Below are 12,802 nucleotides of genomic sequence, written 5' to 3'. Positions count from 1 at the left end.
GAGAACTCATGCATTTATAAGAATATAATAACAAGGGTTAAACCAGAATTAAGGTAGCAAATTCTCTTGTTCACCTATAATTTAGCGTTGCCTATTTTGAATAAAGGGGGCAGCATTTTTGGCACATTGGTTAGCACTGCTGCCTCACAGTGCCAGGGACCTGGGTTCAATTCCAGTCTTGGGTGACTGTCTGTGTGGAGTTTGCACATTTTTCCCCCCTGTCTGTGTGGGTTTCTTCTAGGTGCTCCGGTTTCATTCCAAAAATGTGCAGGTTAGGTGGATTGGCCAGGCTAGATTGCCCCTTAGTGTCAGACGGCTTAGCAGGGTAAGTATGTGGGGTTACAGGGTGGGATTGTTGTCAGAATTTGATGGGCTGAACAGCCTCCTACTGCGCTGTAGATGTTCTATTCTTTTCTAAAACATACAGCTAAATGGGAATTTGTTTGTTAATTAAGTTGTAATATAAATAACTTGAATTATGCAACTTTGAACTCAGGGCTTGTGGTTATATGGATAAAACCTGTTCTTCAATTGTTCTTAATGTTCTGATGAAACTCATTGTTATGATGTGCTCAGTTATAAATAAGGGAATAAGATTAAGTGTGGGCTGCTTAACTTAATTAGCCAGATGGCTCATGTGTGGTTTAGAATAATGGCAACAGTATGGTTTAGTTCTTGTTCTGGGTAAGATAGACCTAGGTCCTGCTTCTTCACCCTGACCCGAGACTGCAGGCGAATAGCAAGCCAACACTGACAGAAACTGCCAAGAATAGCACTCAAAATGAAACTTTAGTGAACATGAGAGAAGGACCTATCTTTGGGCATGGCACACGTGAAATGGACCAGAGGAAGGCCCTCCAGCTCCACAGATCTTTTTCACCATTCCCTTAGATCAGGTTGGGTATGAATGCTAACTCCATTTACCTCCCCTGATTCTGTAACCTTTAATACCCTTGTCAACCAATAATCTCAGTTTCGAAATGTTCAATTGACCTATCCTCAACCAGCTTCTGGAGGGTGAGATGTCAGATTTCTCCTGCCCCTTTGTGTGAAGAAGTGCTTTCTGACAATACCCCAGAATGGCTCAACTCTATCTTTAAGGTTATGCTCCCATTGTTCTGGAATCCTACACCTGAGCAAATGATTTCTCGCCACCTGCCTAAATTACATTGTTATCAGTGGGGTGGCACGATGGCACAGTGGTCAGCACTGCTGCCTCGCAGCGCCAGAGACCTGGGTTCAATTCCAGCTGTGGGTGACTGTCTGTGTAAGGAGTTTGCACATTCTCCCTGTGCCTGCATGGGTTTCCTCCCACAGTTCAAAGATATGCGGTTAGGTTGATTGACCCCTGATAGTGTCGGGGATCAGCGGGATCAATATGTGGGGTTACGTGGATAAGGCTTGGGTTGGATTGTGGTCTATGCAGACTCAATGGGTCAAATGGCCTCCTTCTGCACTGTAGGGATTCTATGATCAACAGGTTTTCCTGTAACTTGTTGTATTTTCAGCAATTATAATCATTTGAAAAGTACAGCCTAAACAACCGAAATTAGCATTGCCTCCCAGGAGGTGAGGAAACACCACTGGACAGGCTCCACGTCAAGTGCTGAATACACATGAGAGATCAAAACTGAACTGTGATCTTTTCAGATCTGAGCAAAAAAACATTTAGGCTAGTTAATTTAACTTAACTTGGGATTGGACGTCTAATGGTGTAAAATGATATTGGATATGCTGGTTAGAATCCCTACAGAGCAGAAGGAGGCCATTCGGCCCATCGAGTCTGCATGGACCACAATCCCACTCAAACCCTATTCCCTTAACCCCACCTACTTACGCTGCTAATTCCCTGACAACAGGGTCAATTCACCACGGCCACTCAACCTAACCTGCACATCTCTGGAGTGTAGGAGAAAAATCGGAGCACCTAGAGGAAACCCACGCGGATACGGGGAGAATGTGCAAACTCTGCACAGACAGTCACCCGAGGCCAGAATTGAATTTGGGTCCCTGGCGCTGAGAGGCAGTAGTGCTATCCACTGTGCCACCATGCTGCCCCGGTGGTATGGGTGAATTTTCTCACAAAAAAACTATAATCGATTGACTCGAAACGTTGGCTCTATTTTCCCTCCACAAGTGCTGTCAGATCTGCTGAGATTTTCCAGCATTTTCTGTTTTTGTTGCAGATTCCAGCATCCGTAGTATTTTGCTTTTACACTTGATTTGGTTTGATCCCTGATCTTCCTAATGTGACAAGGATATGCCACCTAAGACTCAGCCAGCTAATCAGACTGGTTATTGTGAGTAACGTTACTCAGACAGACTGATTGGCCTTATTTGAACCTGCACCCTGATACTGAGCACAAACGATGCTGTTTTATGGCAATTCTAATTAGATTGAGGAGCATTTTAAGCATTTCTGGACCGTACATTCTTCCCTCAACCACTGTCCCACCAAAAATAGTTAATTTAATCATTTTGATTTGTTATTCCTGGGACATTGCTAGATAAAGTTTATGGAACCTTATTAAGTTGGGCTGAGCATTACCCTAACCCTAACCCTTCGAAGTAATCCAGTGGTTTTATACACGGACAGCTTCAGCAAGTGTAAAATACTTATAAAGTATTTTAAAAACACTTTTCACCTGCGCTTTCCTATCTTAGCTGTGACCCAGAGTATGTGACTTTGATTCTTCATTTAGATTTTTCAGTTTAGCAACGTTATGGCCTGGCTTTGTGCTGTGTATTTTACAACAATGTACATTATATTTGTACCTTTTTATGTTTTATGCAATTACTTTTAATCTTCCAAGGTGTGTAATGCTGTGCAGGAGTGCTGGGCCTCTCTCTACTCATTCCAAGCAGTGCAGTACTGTAGCCAAAAGGGGAAGCCACTGCCATCAATGATGGGTGTCGTAATCCAGCAGATGGTACCAGCCCAGGCAGCAGGTAAGGATAGCCAATTCAGTTCAACAAAATAGATTTCAAACTTCGCTCTCACGAGGACTAAGCCGTCACATGTGGCATTTTGCACCTTTTTCAAATGAACAAAAACTTGGGGTCCGATCTTACCACTGCGTCGCGCCCGTTTTTGAGCCCAAAATGTTGGTGAAGTTGGGCGTGAGGTGCAATTCGCGCTCTCACCCACTTTACCAAGGCCCGAAAATGGCTGCGATCCGAACTGCGCCCAAAACGGGCGCAATGGCAATTTAAATGCATTTGCACGCACTTGAATTAATTGGCTGCTCACCCAACTTTACCAGCATTTTTCCCTTTTTACCATTGCCTTTGTCCGTCCAGATTCGGCGCAAAACAGACATAAGAACATAAGAAATAGGAGCAGGAGTAGGCCATCTAGCCCTTCGAGCCTGCCCCGCCATTCAATAAGATCATGGCTGATCTGTTGTGGCTCAGTTCCACATTCCCGCCCTCTCCCCATAACCCTTAATCCCCTCTCCTATCAAAAACCCATCAACCTGCGTCTTAAAAATATTTAGCGAGGTAGCCTCCACCACATCAACGGGCAGAGAATTCCAGAGATTCACCACCCTTTGAGTGAAGAAGTTCCTCCTCAACTCCGTTCTAAACCGCCCCCCCTTTATCTCGACAAAGGTCTGTTTCGGGCGCTGCAGCTTCTGAAGAGGTAAGTTCAGACCTTCCAATGGTTCTCTGACTCAGATTGGTGAGGTGGGGAAGCGGGTGTGTGGGGGGTGGGTAGACAGGCCAGATGATTCTCTGGTAGGGGGAGGGAGAGGAGAAGCGGAAGGAGGGAGGTCCAAACATTTTCTGGTGGAGGGGAGAGGGAGAAGGGAGGCCCGATCGTTCTCTGGTGGGTGGGGGAGGCCCGATCGTTCTCTGGTGGAAGAGGGAGGTGGGTCAGATGTACCTCGGTGGAGGGGGGGAGGCCTGGGCATTCTCTGGTGGAGGGATGGAGGTCAGATGAATCTCTGTGGGGCAGGGGAGCAGGGACAGGGGGGAACCACTGCCACTTTGCAGGCAATCAGTGGGGGGGAAATGGGGGCAAGCAGCAACGATCAGTCTGGGTATTGGGGGAGGTGGATGGATAAGGGGGTGTGGGGGCCATCACTCCCAGGCTGCTTTATCCGCTTTTTGCGGCCCGGGAGTGACGTGACAGAAGCAGGTTTTCAAAGTTTTTTTTCTTACTGTGCACGCGCAGTTCAGAGCTGCACCATTTTGGGCATGATAAGCCTTACCCACAGGACGATTCAGACTCGCAATTTTTTTTCAAGCTAAGTGCATATGGGGGCGCCTGGGAACAGGTTTCCAAGTTGGATCTGAATTGTACCCAGATTTAGCACTTAGAATGAAAATGGTAAAATCGGGCCCTTGGTTTCATCGATTCCCTGGTTCATTCCCCATAGCAATACTTTTCCAAATAGAGTCAACCAGCCTAATTTGAATTTAAACAAGCTTGGCAGTTAACTGTCCCCTGGTCTATTCTCCATGGCAACATCTCTCCAATCATAGTCCACATTGCCAAACAATCAGCACCCTCATGCAGTATAAACTGTTGGCCGCCTCTGATGTTTTGTATTCTTGTGAATCTGTTCTGATGAACGCAAGAAGCAAAACTTTGACAGCCTGTCTCTTCTTTCAGTGAAACTCATAGGATGTCCAAAAGGATTTTCTAATTAGAGAATATAAAAGTCAGAATATAAAAGTAAGATTTTTCCATAAATTGACTGTGGCCATCCCAATCCAAGCATAATGACTCTTCATAGGAAAATAAAGTTGAAGAACTGAATGTCATCAGGAATAAAATGAAACCTAGTGAAATGCATGTCCTTGTGAGTGAGTTGCAAGAAACTGTTCACTTACTTGAGATGGCAGACATTTTTATCAAGTTGGTATAAAATTTCAGAACAAAACTTCAATGATACAAATGAATGACAGAAGAGAGACTCAGGTCCTGTGCTTGAGCAATGTCATCCACTTATTGGGAAGATTTCATTTATCCACTATTAATTACAATGTCCTTTTACCATACATTTACAATTTACAGTTTACCACACATTTTATAATTTGGCTAAGTGGTTTGGCCACGTATAGCAAACTGGAAACCTTTTAAAGTTTATTTATTAGTGTCACAAGTCGGCTTACATTAACACTGCAATGAAGTTCCTATGAAAACCCCCTAGTCACTACACTCTGGCGCCTGCTTGGATACACTGAGGGAAAATTTACCACAGCCGATGCACCTGACCAGCACATCTTTCGGACTGTGGGAGGAAAGCCATGTAAACAAGGGGAGAATGTGCAGACTCTGCACAGATAGCGACCCAAGCGAGGAATCAAACCCAAGTCCTTGGCACTGTGAAATAGCAATGTTAATCACCGTGTCATTGTGCTGCCCTTAACCTTTGCATTACTTTCAGTAACACAGTGCAACTGGCGAAAATCTTCCCCTATTGAGTATTCCATATATTTATTAACAGTAAAGATGAACAAGCTTTTCTCTACCTATAATGGAAATTAAATTCACACTTAAGGCATACTTTATTCTTCATGGACGGCAGAGATATAAAACTTTGAAATTGGAGACAGCAGAATCTTTAAAAGTGCAAAACAGAACTGAACAAGAGCAGTATTTGTGTCTGACACTCTATCCATTAACAATGTTACAGGTGTATTGTTTACATGTGATCCTGTCACAGGACACCCGGGCAGAATGATTATCAACGCAAACTATGGACTGGGAGAGGTGAGACCCTGTAACTTTGCTCCAGAAATAAAAATGTGACTCTCCGTGGCCCATCCAGTCGCATTTCATCACCAATTGTTAGTTTTCCACAAACCTGCTTAGGCACAACAATGTATAAGTATACAATTACATAGTTGCTGCCAAGCAGGTTTACACAATCGTAAATGCACCTATCAATATAACCTTACAGACACTGACATTTACTCGTGGAGCTATTATTTGTTGAAAGATTGTTTTGAATTGTGCCTATCCTCAATTAAACCTGACCTTGTATGTTTCGATTCTTTAAATTTGTACAGCTGTGTATTAATCAGTCAGCACGAAGGATTGTGGAAAAAAAAAACTGTGAAAGGACTGAGAATTGCAAATTAGAATTGGTGAAATCTTGGGCAAGATTTTCCGCTCTCCCCTTGCTGCATTTGCAGGAGTTAAGTTTAAAGTTTACTTATTAGTGTCACAAATAGGTTTACAAATGGCTGTGTAAGTTACCTCCAGTGCTCTGGTCCCCTCCCACAGTTAGAAAGATGTGCTGATTAGGTGCATTGGTTATGCCAAATTCTTTCTCCGTGCACCCGAACAGGCGCTGGAGTGTGGTGACTGGGGGATTTTCACAGCAACTTCATTGCAATATTAATGTAAGCCTATTTGTGACTAATAAATAAATAATAATAAATATAATAATACATTTACACTGCAATGAAGTTACTGTGAAAATCCCCTAGTTGCCACATTCCAGTGCCTGTCTGGGGACACTGAGGGAGAATTTAGCATGGTCAATTCATCTAACCAACACATCTTTCAGACTGTAGAAGCAAACCCACACAGACACGGGGAGAATATGCAGACTCTGCAAAGACAGTGATCCTAGCTGGGAATCGAACCCAGGTCCCTGGCAGTGTGAGGCAGCAGTGCTAACCACTGTTTCACCATGCTGCCCTGGAGTTAAGATGGCCCACCATTGGTCAGCAGTGTGATTTTCCAGTCCCACTGCTCTCAATGGGGCTCCCTATTGTTCACACCCTCGAACTCTGGGGAAACCCGTAGCAGGGGTGTCACAGGATCAAAAGATCGAGCACAGCTGGAAAATCCTGCCCAATGTCAAATCAGGTCCGAAAAGAAAATTAAAGAGAGGGTAAAATAGATTGAATTAAAATAGAGAAGAAGAGAGATGGAAAGAGACAGCAAAATAAAATATAATTTAATTTGCTGTGGTCTGCTCCACGCTGAACAACCTTGGCATTATGAGGGAACAACCCTCATTACCAGCTATATGTTGAGCAGCGGAGATGCAGAAGCACAAGAATGAAGAGGAAAAGAGGAGGCAACATTGGCAGCCCACTCCTGGCCAGACGCTCCATAAAGAATCATCTAAATGAGATACCAGTAACCAAAACTGTAGTATGGTCAAAGATATGAATGTTCAGTGTGAGTCATTAATGACGGAGATTGTTGGGAGGTTAATGTTGGGCTAGTAGGTGGAATTGGTTGAAGATGGTTCAGCATCATTGAACTTTTTGTGGCACTGGAGTCAGATCCTCAGAGCTTCACTGCTGACCGTCTGCCCTCGACTTCTGCACGTGGTTGTATCACCTGAGGGATTTGTACTGACGGGGAATAGAGGATATCTCTTTTCCTTTCCAAAACCTTCCTTGCAATCAGCTCTCTGTTATTCCATGTTTCCCAGGTCACATTCACTTCCTGCAGGACTGTATTAACCCTTTGCTCATGAGCCTAGCCAATCAACAGTGCGGTTAGCACTGGCTAGGCGGAGAAATTGTCCAGTCAGCAGGTAGCACTAAGTTGGCGTGAGTGAAAGGTGTGGAGTAGATGCACGTTGACATCCCTGTGTCAATTATCAGGAGACCTTCTACATCCTGCCCGGCCCATCCCTTTCCCTGGTCTTTTTCCTGTTTACAACTCAAACTGATTTTCCCTCTTTGTGTTACTCCTTCTGCGTGTGCGCTTTTTTTTCAATAATTTGTATCATTATCTCATCTCTGCTGCAATTCTCTGCAACACAGCCTCTTTCCTTGCAATTCCTTCCTAGTTTAATTCAATCCCCTGTTCCAATTTGCCAGTACATTAGTCTCTTTCTGTTCAGATGCAGCCTTCCATTGTTCCCAGAATATGATCCAATATCCCACACAACGCAAACCTTCTCCCCAATATCACCCCTTCGGTCCCTTGTTGAGCTCTGTCGTTTTAGATTCAAACCCATGAAAAAAATCTGATTTTCACCGACCTTGGAATTGAGCTGCGTTCTAATCTCCAAAGCTCCTTTGGCAGAGATGTCCTTTTCCCTTCCCCTTGGATGCATGAATCAGAAATGAAGTTTGACATCTGACCTGCTCACTCATCACCAGTTTCCAGCAGCTCTGAAATTTCCCTTAATCTGACCTCTGGCAGTCTAGACTGGGGAGGAATGTACACATCCCTCTATCCACTTCCCTATGACAGCTGCTCTCTGCCTGAATTGCTAAACCACCTGTCAGTCCACAGTTTTAATGCACTGAGAAAGCAGTATAATGGGAACACGAGCAATCCAGGGGATTGGACTAATCCAACTATCTCAGCTGGAGGAGTTCAAATTCAATTGCTTTTTAAGTATGGGATAAAAGCTAATTTACCTTAATAATGATCATAAGCTACCGGTTTGCTGTTAAAACCCACCCTCGTCCTTTGGGGGAAGATAATTTGCTGCCTTTTTTCAGCCTGAGTCACGTGTGTTTCCAGACCCATGCCTAAGTGATTAACTATTGATTGTCCTTTGAAATGCCCTGGCAAGTCATTCAGTTGGATGTGACTCATTACCACCTACTTGAGTGTTCAAATAAGCCCACTGGGTTCAGGTTTCTCTCCTATCTGAACCATACCCCACTCCCTTTCCCCTTGGCGATGGCCTCGTGATATTATGGGTGGACTATTAATCCAGGAACTCAACTCATGTTCTGGGGACCATAGAATCCAGACAGTGCAGAAAGAGGCCATTTGGCCCATTGAGTCTGCACCAACAACAATCCCACCTAGGCCCTATCCCTGTTACCCCCAAGCACCTAAGCTGCTTATCCCCCTGACACTAAGGGGCAACTTAGCATGGCCAATCAACCTAACTCACACATCTTTGGAGTGTGGGAGGAAACCAGAGTGCCCAGAGGAAACTCCCAATGAAATTTGAATTCCATTAAAAAATATCTTGAATTAAGAATCTACTGATGACCATGAAGCCATTGTTGATTGTCTGAAGAACTCATCTAGTTCACGAATGTCCTTTAGGGAAAAAAAATCTGCCACCTTTACCTGGTCTCGCTGACATATGACTCTAGAGCTACAGCAATGTAGTTAGCTATTAACTGCCCTCCGAACAAGGGCAACAAGGGATGGGCAATAAATGCTGGCCAGCCAGCGACGCCTAGGTCCCACGATTGAGCTAAATAAAACAACAAAAACTGGAATCAGAAATTGGGGCGGGACTAACACACCCAAGTCCTGCCCTCCATTCCAGGAAAATCCAGCCCCATCTTTTCAGATGATGTTACTGAATGGCAATGTGTTGATAAAAGATAAAAAGGCACCAAAGATTATAATTCTAAAGAAATTATAATGTGGGAAACAGGAAGAGAAACCTTGATAAGTAATCCTCTGGCTATGATTAGATAAATAAGAATGGAGCAAATTGAGTGCAGTCAGCCAGCTGGATGTCACAGAGAGGCCTTGAAGGAGGATGACTGGTTACACATACGCACTCAATCATAAATACTTCCACTCACATATAACCACTCACTCAAAGACATACACACAGTATTCACTCTCAAACATGCACTCCCAAATACAAAACCAAAATAATTATATGCTGGATACCTGAACAAAAACAAAATGCGAGGACCATTACTAGCAAGATAGGCAGCATCTGTGGAGAGTGAGTTAATATTTTGGGTGTTGACTCTGTCAGAAGTCAGAAGTAATGGCATGACTATAACATTCCTACTTGTCTGAGCCCAGTATCACAGTAACAGGTATGAGAGGGAGGTGATGGCCAAGTGATATTATTGCTAGACCAGTAATCCTGGAACTCAGACCCGGGTTCGAATCCTGCCACGACAGATGGTGGAATTTGAATTCAGAAACAAAATCTGGAATTAAGAATCTACTGATGATCATGACACCATTGTTGATTGTTGGAAAAACCTATCTGGTTCACTGATGTCCTTTAGGGAAGGAAATCTACTGACCTTACCTGATCTGGCCTACATGTGTCTCCAGAACCATATCAACAACCTTGTCAAAGGCAACTAGGAATGGGCAATAAAATGCTGGCGAGCCAGTGATGCCCACATCCCAAAAATGAATAAACAAAAGAGCTAGTCTGTAACTTGTTTATAGTGCCTGGTTCTGTTCAAGTCCTCATACTAATGAGGCAATTGTTTATGTGGGTTCTTATGTACCACAGCGTGAAACCCTCCACCCTCAAAGTCATTTATACTTAACAAATGTATGAGCAATCGAAAACATTGGTAAATGGTATTTACCACACAAAGGGGTTATTTAAATATTGAATAGGTATAATTCAGCAGTATAATAGTTATGCGGCAAGGCCATTGGGAAGGGGGAAAAGTACAGGGGTTAAGTTGCAAGGAAACCTGAAAAGTACAGGCATTAAAACAGACCTTGTGTGCTTAAAAAAGTTAAAAGTTTACTTATTAGTCTCAAGTAGGCTTACATTAACACTGCAATGAAGTTATTGTGAAAATCCCCTCGTCGTCACACTCCAGCGCCTGTTCGGGTACGCTGAGGGAGGATTTAGCATGGCCAGTGCACCTAACCAGCACATCTTTCGGACTGTGGGAGGAAACCAGAGCACCTGGATGAAACCCACGCAGACATGGGGAGAACATGCAGACTCCGCAGACAGTGACCCAAGCTGGAAATCAAACCCGTGTGCCTGGCACTGTGAGGCAGCAGTGCTAATCGCTGTGCCATCATACTACACAGCTATCAGGGTGAAGAATTGGGATTGAGGTGCAGATCAGCTAAGGTATAACAGAATGGTGGAAGAGTGTCGAGGGGACGAATGTCCTACTTTTTGTGTTATATGGTGAAGTAACTGAAAAGCATTGCATACATTTAAGGAACTAATTTATGAATGCACTAATGTACTGGGGAGATAGAGGCCCACCCATAGTCTCAGTGATGATGACTAAACCTATCATTGTATTTGGTGGTTCCCTAATGTCCTTGAGAGAAGGAACTCTGCTGTTCTTACCTGGTTTGGCCTATGTATGAGTTCAGATCCATAGTAATGTGGTTGAATCTTAATTGCCTTTTGAAATAACTACTCAGCTCAAGGGCAATTAAGAGATGGGCAAAAAATGTATGCCTTGCCAGTGACACCCACGTTCCGTGGAAAAATAAATAATAAAAGATGAATAGTTCTTCCATTACCAGAATAAAGTATCCTTACTGAATCCCCATTCGTGATAAGAGTTAAAGTTAAGAAGAAGAATAAAAATAAATCGTGTTGAATTGTTGACCTAAGTTATTGAGAGGGGAATTATCTGTGAATTTATCTATCATTGCAGTTCAATGATTAAACCAATGAGGTAACATTTATTGTATTGCAGCACAGAAGATAACAGGTAACTGATTGTGGTCATATATTTGTCTGAACAACTTCTAGGCGAGAGTCCAGGACAAAGCATGAGATTATGGAGATGGAAGATTATGAATGTTGGCAGCCTTAAAGCAATTGCCTATCTTAAATAGCCAGTTGATGTCACATCTATGGAACTAATAGCTGATTTAGATTGCAAGAGAGGCCTTCACTGGCAGATTTTCACTGTATTTTCCTTATTTTGTTGCAGTCTGTTGTGAGTGGCCAGTCGGAGCCTGACACCATCACCCTCTCATGCAATCTGAAAGGGAAATGCCAGATTATCAAGAAGGAAATCGGAAGAAAGAAATGGCACGAGCTACAGAACGGTGGGTGGTGCAAATAGGCTAGTTCTTTTTGAATTTCAGAAACTTTGGAGGTGGATTTGGGCTGGGGTGAAATCTTAAAATGTTAAAACATTTCAAACCTGAGGCCAGTGAGGCCACTTCTGTATTAATGGAGGCAGAAAGGGAACACTTGTGATCAGTCTTTCTCAGGGGGCAGATCAACCATTGAAACATTTTAAGGTGTGCCTTTTAACAAGGTTTGTACTTTTTACTGCTGTCATTGGGGATTCCAGAACCTGAGGAAATCCGGAAGGTATAAGCAAACAAGAAAAATTAGACTCATAAATTAAGTCTATAAATTAATTCTATAAGCACAATATAATTAAGTCTACAAGCACAGATTGTGAGCCAAGTAAAGCAGCAATGTTTCCTGCAGGCCCAGTAAACCAGCTTTGTAAATGACCCGCCCTTTGCCTGTGCGATCTTCCCACAGTGGCTAACTCCCCTCTCACAATCACCCTAACATCCCACCCCCATGACCTCCTGCAAGCCCCTTGCAATCGCTCCTGAGTTGCCATTCCTGTATTCGCGAGGCTAATTAGCCTTTGAATGTGAGGACCGCGATTCATAACGGTGTTCTAAAGGGAGCATCTCGCATGACGATTTGGCCATTTTACTTGCGCTGCTGCCTCTAAAATTAGTGACAATTAAATTCTGTTTGTAATACCTAACCAAATTTGTTTTTTTTTAAATTGCAGAGGAAGGTGGAACTTTGTCTGAATTGACGCTGTTTTCCGAAGCTTCAAAATGCTGCATCACGGAGGACATCATTCTCGGATTAGGACATGTGGCGCTTCAGGTTTGAATTTTTCCATTCAGGATATTTAAAAGTTTTGAATTTGATCTATAGAAATACAGTAAATATGTCTTTGTGTTTGGGGAGGAATTTATCAATTAGGGACATCAAAGTTAGCAGATATCAAGGTTTTATCATCAGTTAGGTGGAACATTCGCACAGTGTTTAGCGCTGCTGCCTCAGCACCAGGCTCCCAGGTTCGATCCTTGCCTCGGGTCACTGTCTGTGCGGAGTTTGCACGTTCTCCCCGTGTTTGCATGAGTTTCTCCCAGGTTTCCTCCCACAATCTA

General features: G+C 43.5%; 1 protein-coding gene across 1 annotated transcript in view; it reads left to right on the top strand.

Annotated features, from left to right (window-relative positions):
- LOC145341794 (rifampicin phosphotransferase-like) overlaps positions 1–12,802 on the top strand; it is a 175,706-nt gene that overhangs the window by 89,258 nt on the left and 73,646 nt on the right. The window contains exons 15-18 of the mRNA XM_080186727.1: positions 2,814–2,949; positions 5,646–5,722; positions 11,581–11,698; positions 12,415–12,515. Coding sequence (XP_080042853.1) covers positions 2,814–2,949; positions 5,646–5,722; positions 11,581–11,698; positions 12,415–12,515 — 432 coding nt within the window. The remainder of the gene's footprint in view (positions 1–2,813; positions 2,950–5,645; positions 5,723–11,580; positions 11,699–12,414; positions 12,516–12,802) is intronic.

This window comes from Carcharhinus amblyrhynchos, chromosome 4, assembly GCF_965287045.1.
Source record: "Carcharhinus amblyrhynchos chromosome 4, sCarAmb.v2.hapA, whole genome shotgun sequence".
Taxonomy (NCBI): domain Eukaryota; kingdom Metazoa; phylum Chordata; class Chondrichthyes; order Carcharhiniformes; family Carcharhinidae; genus Carcharhinus; species Carcharhinus amblyrhynchos.
The sequence above is the reverse complement of the archived record's forward strand: the minus strand, read 5'-3'. Positions and strand labels throughout refer to the sequence as shown.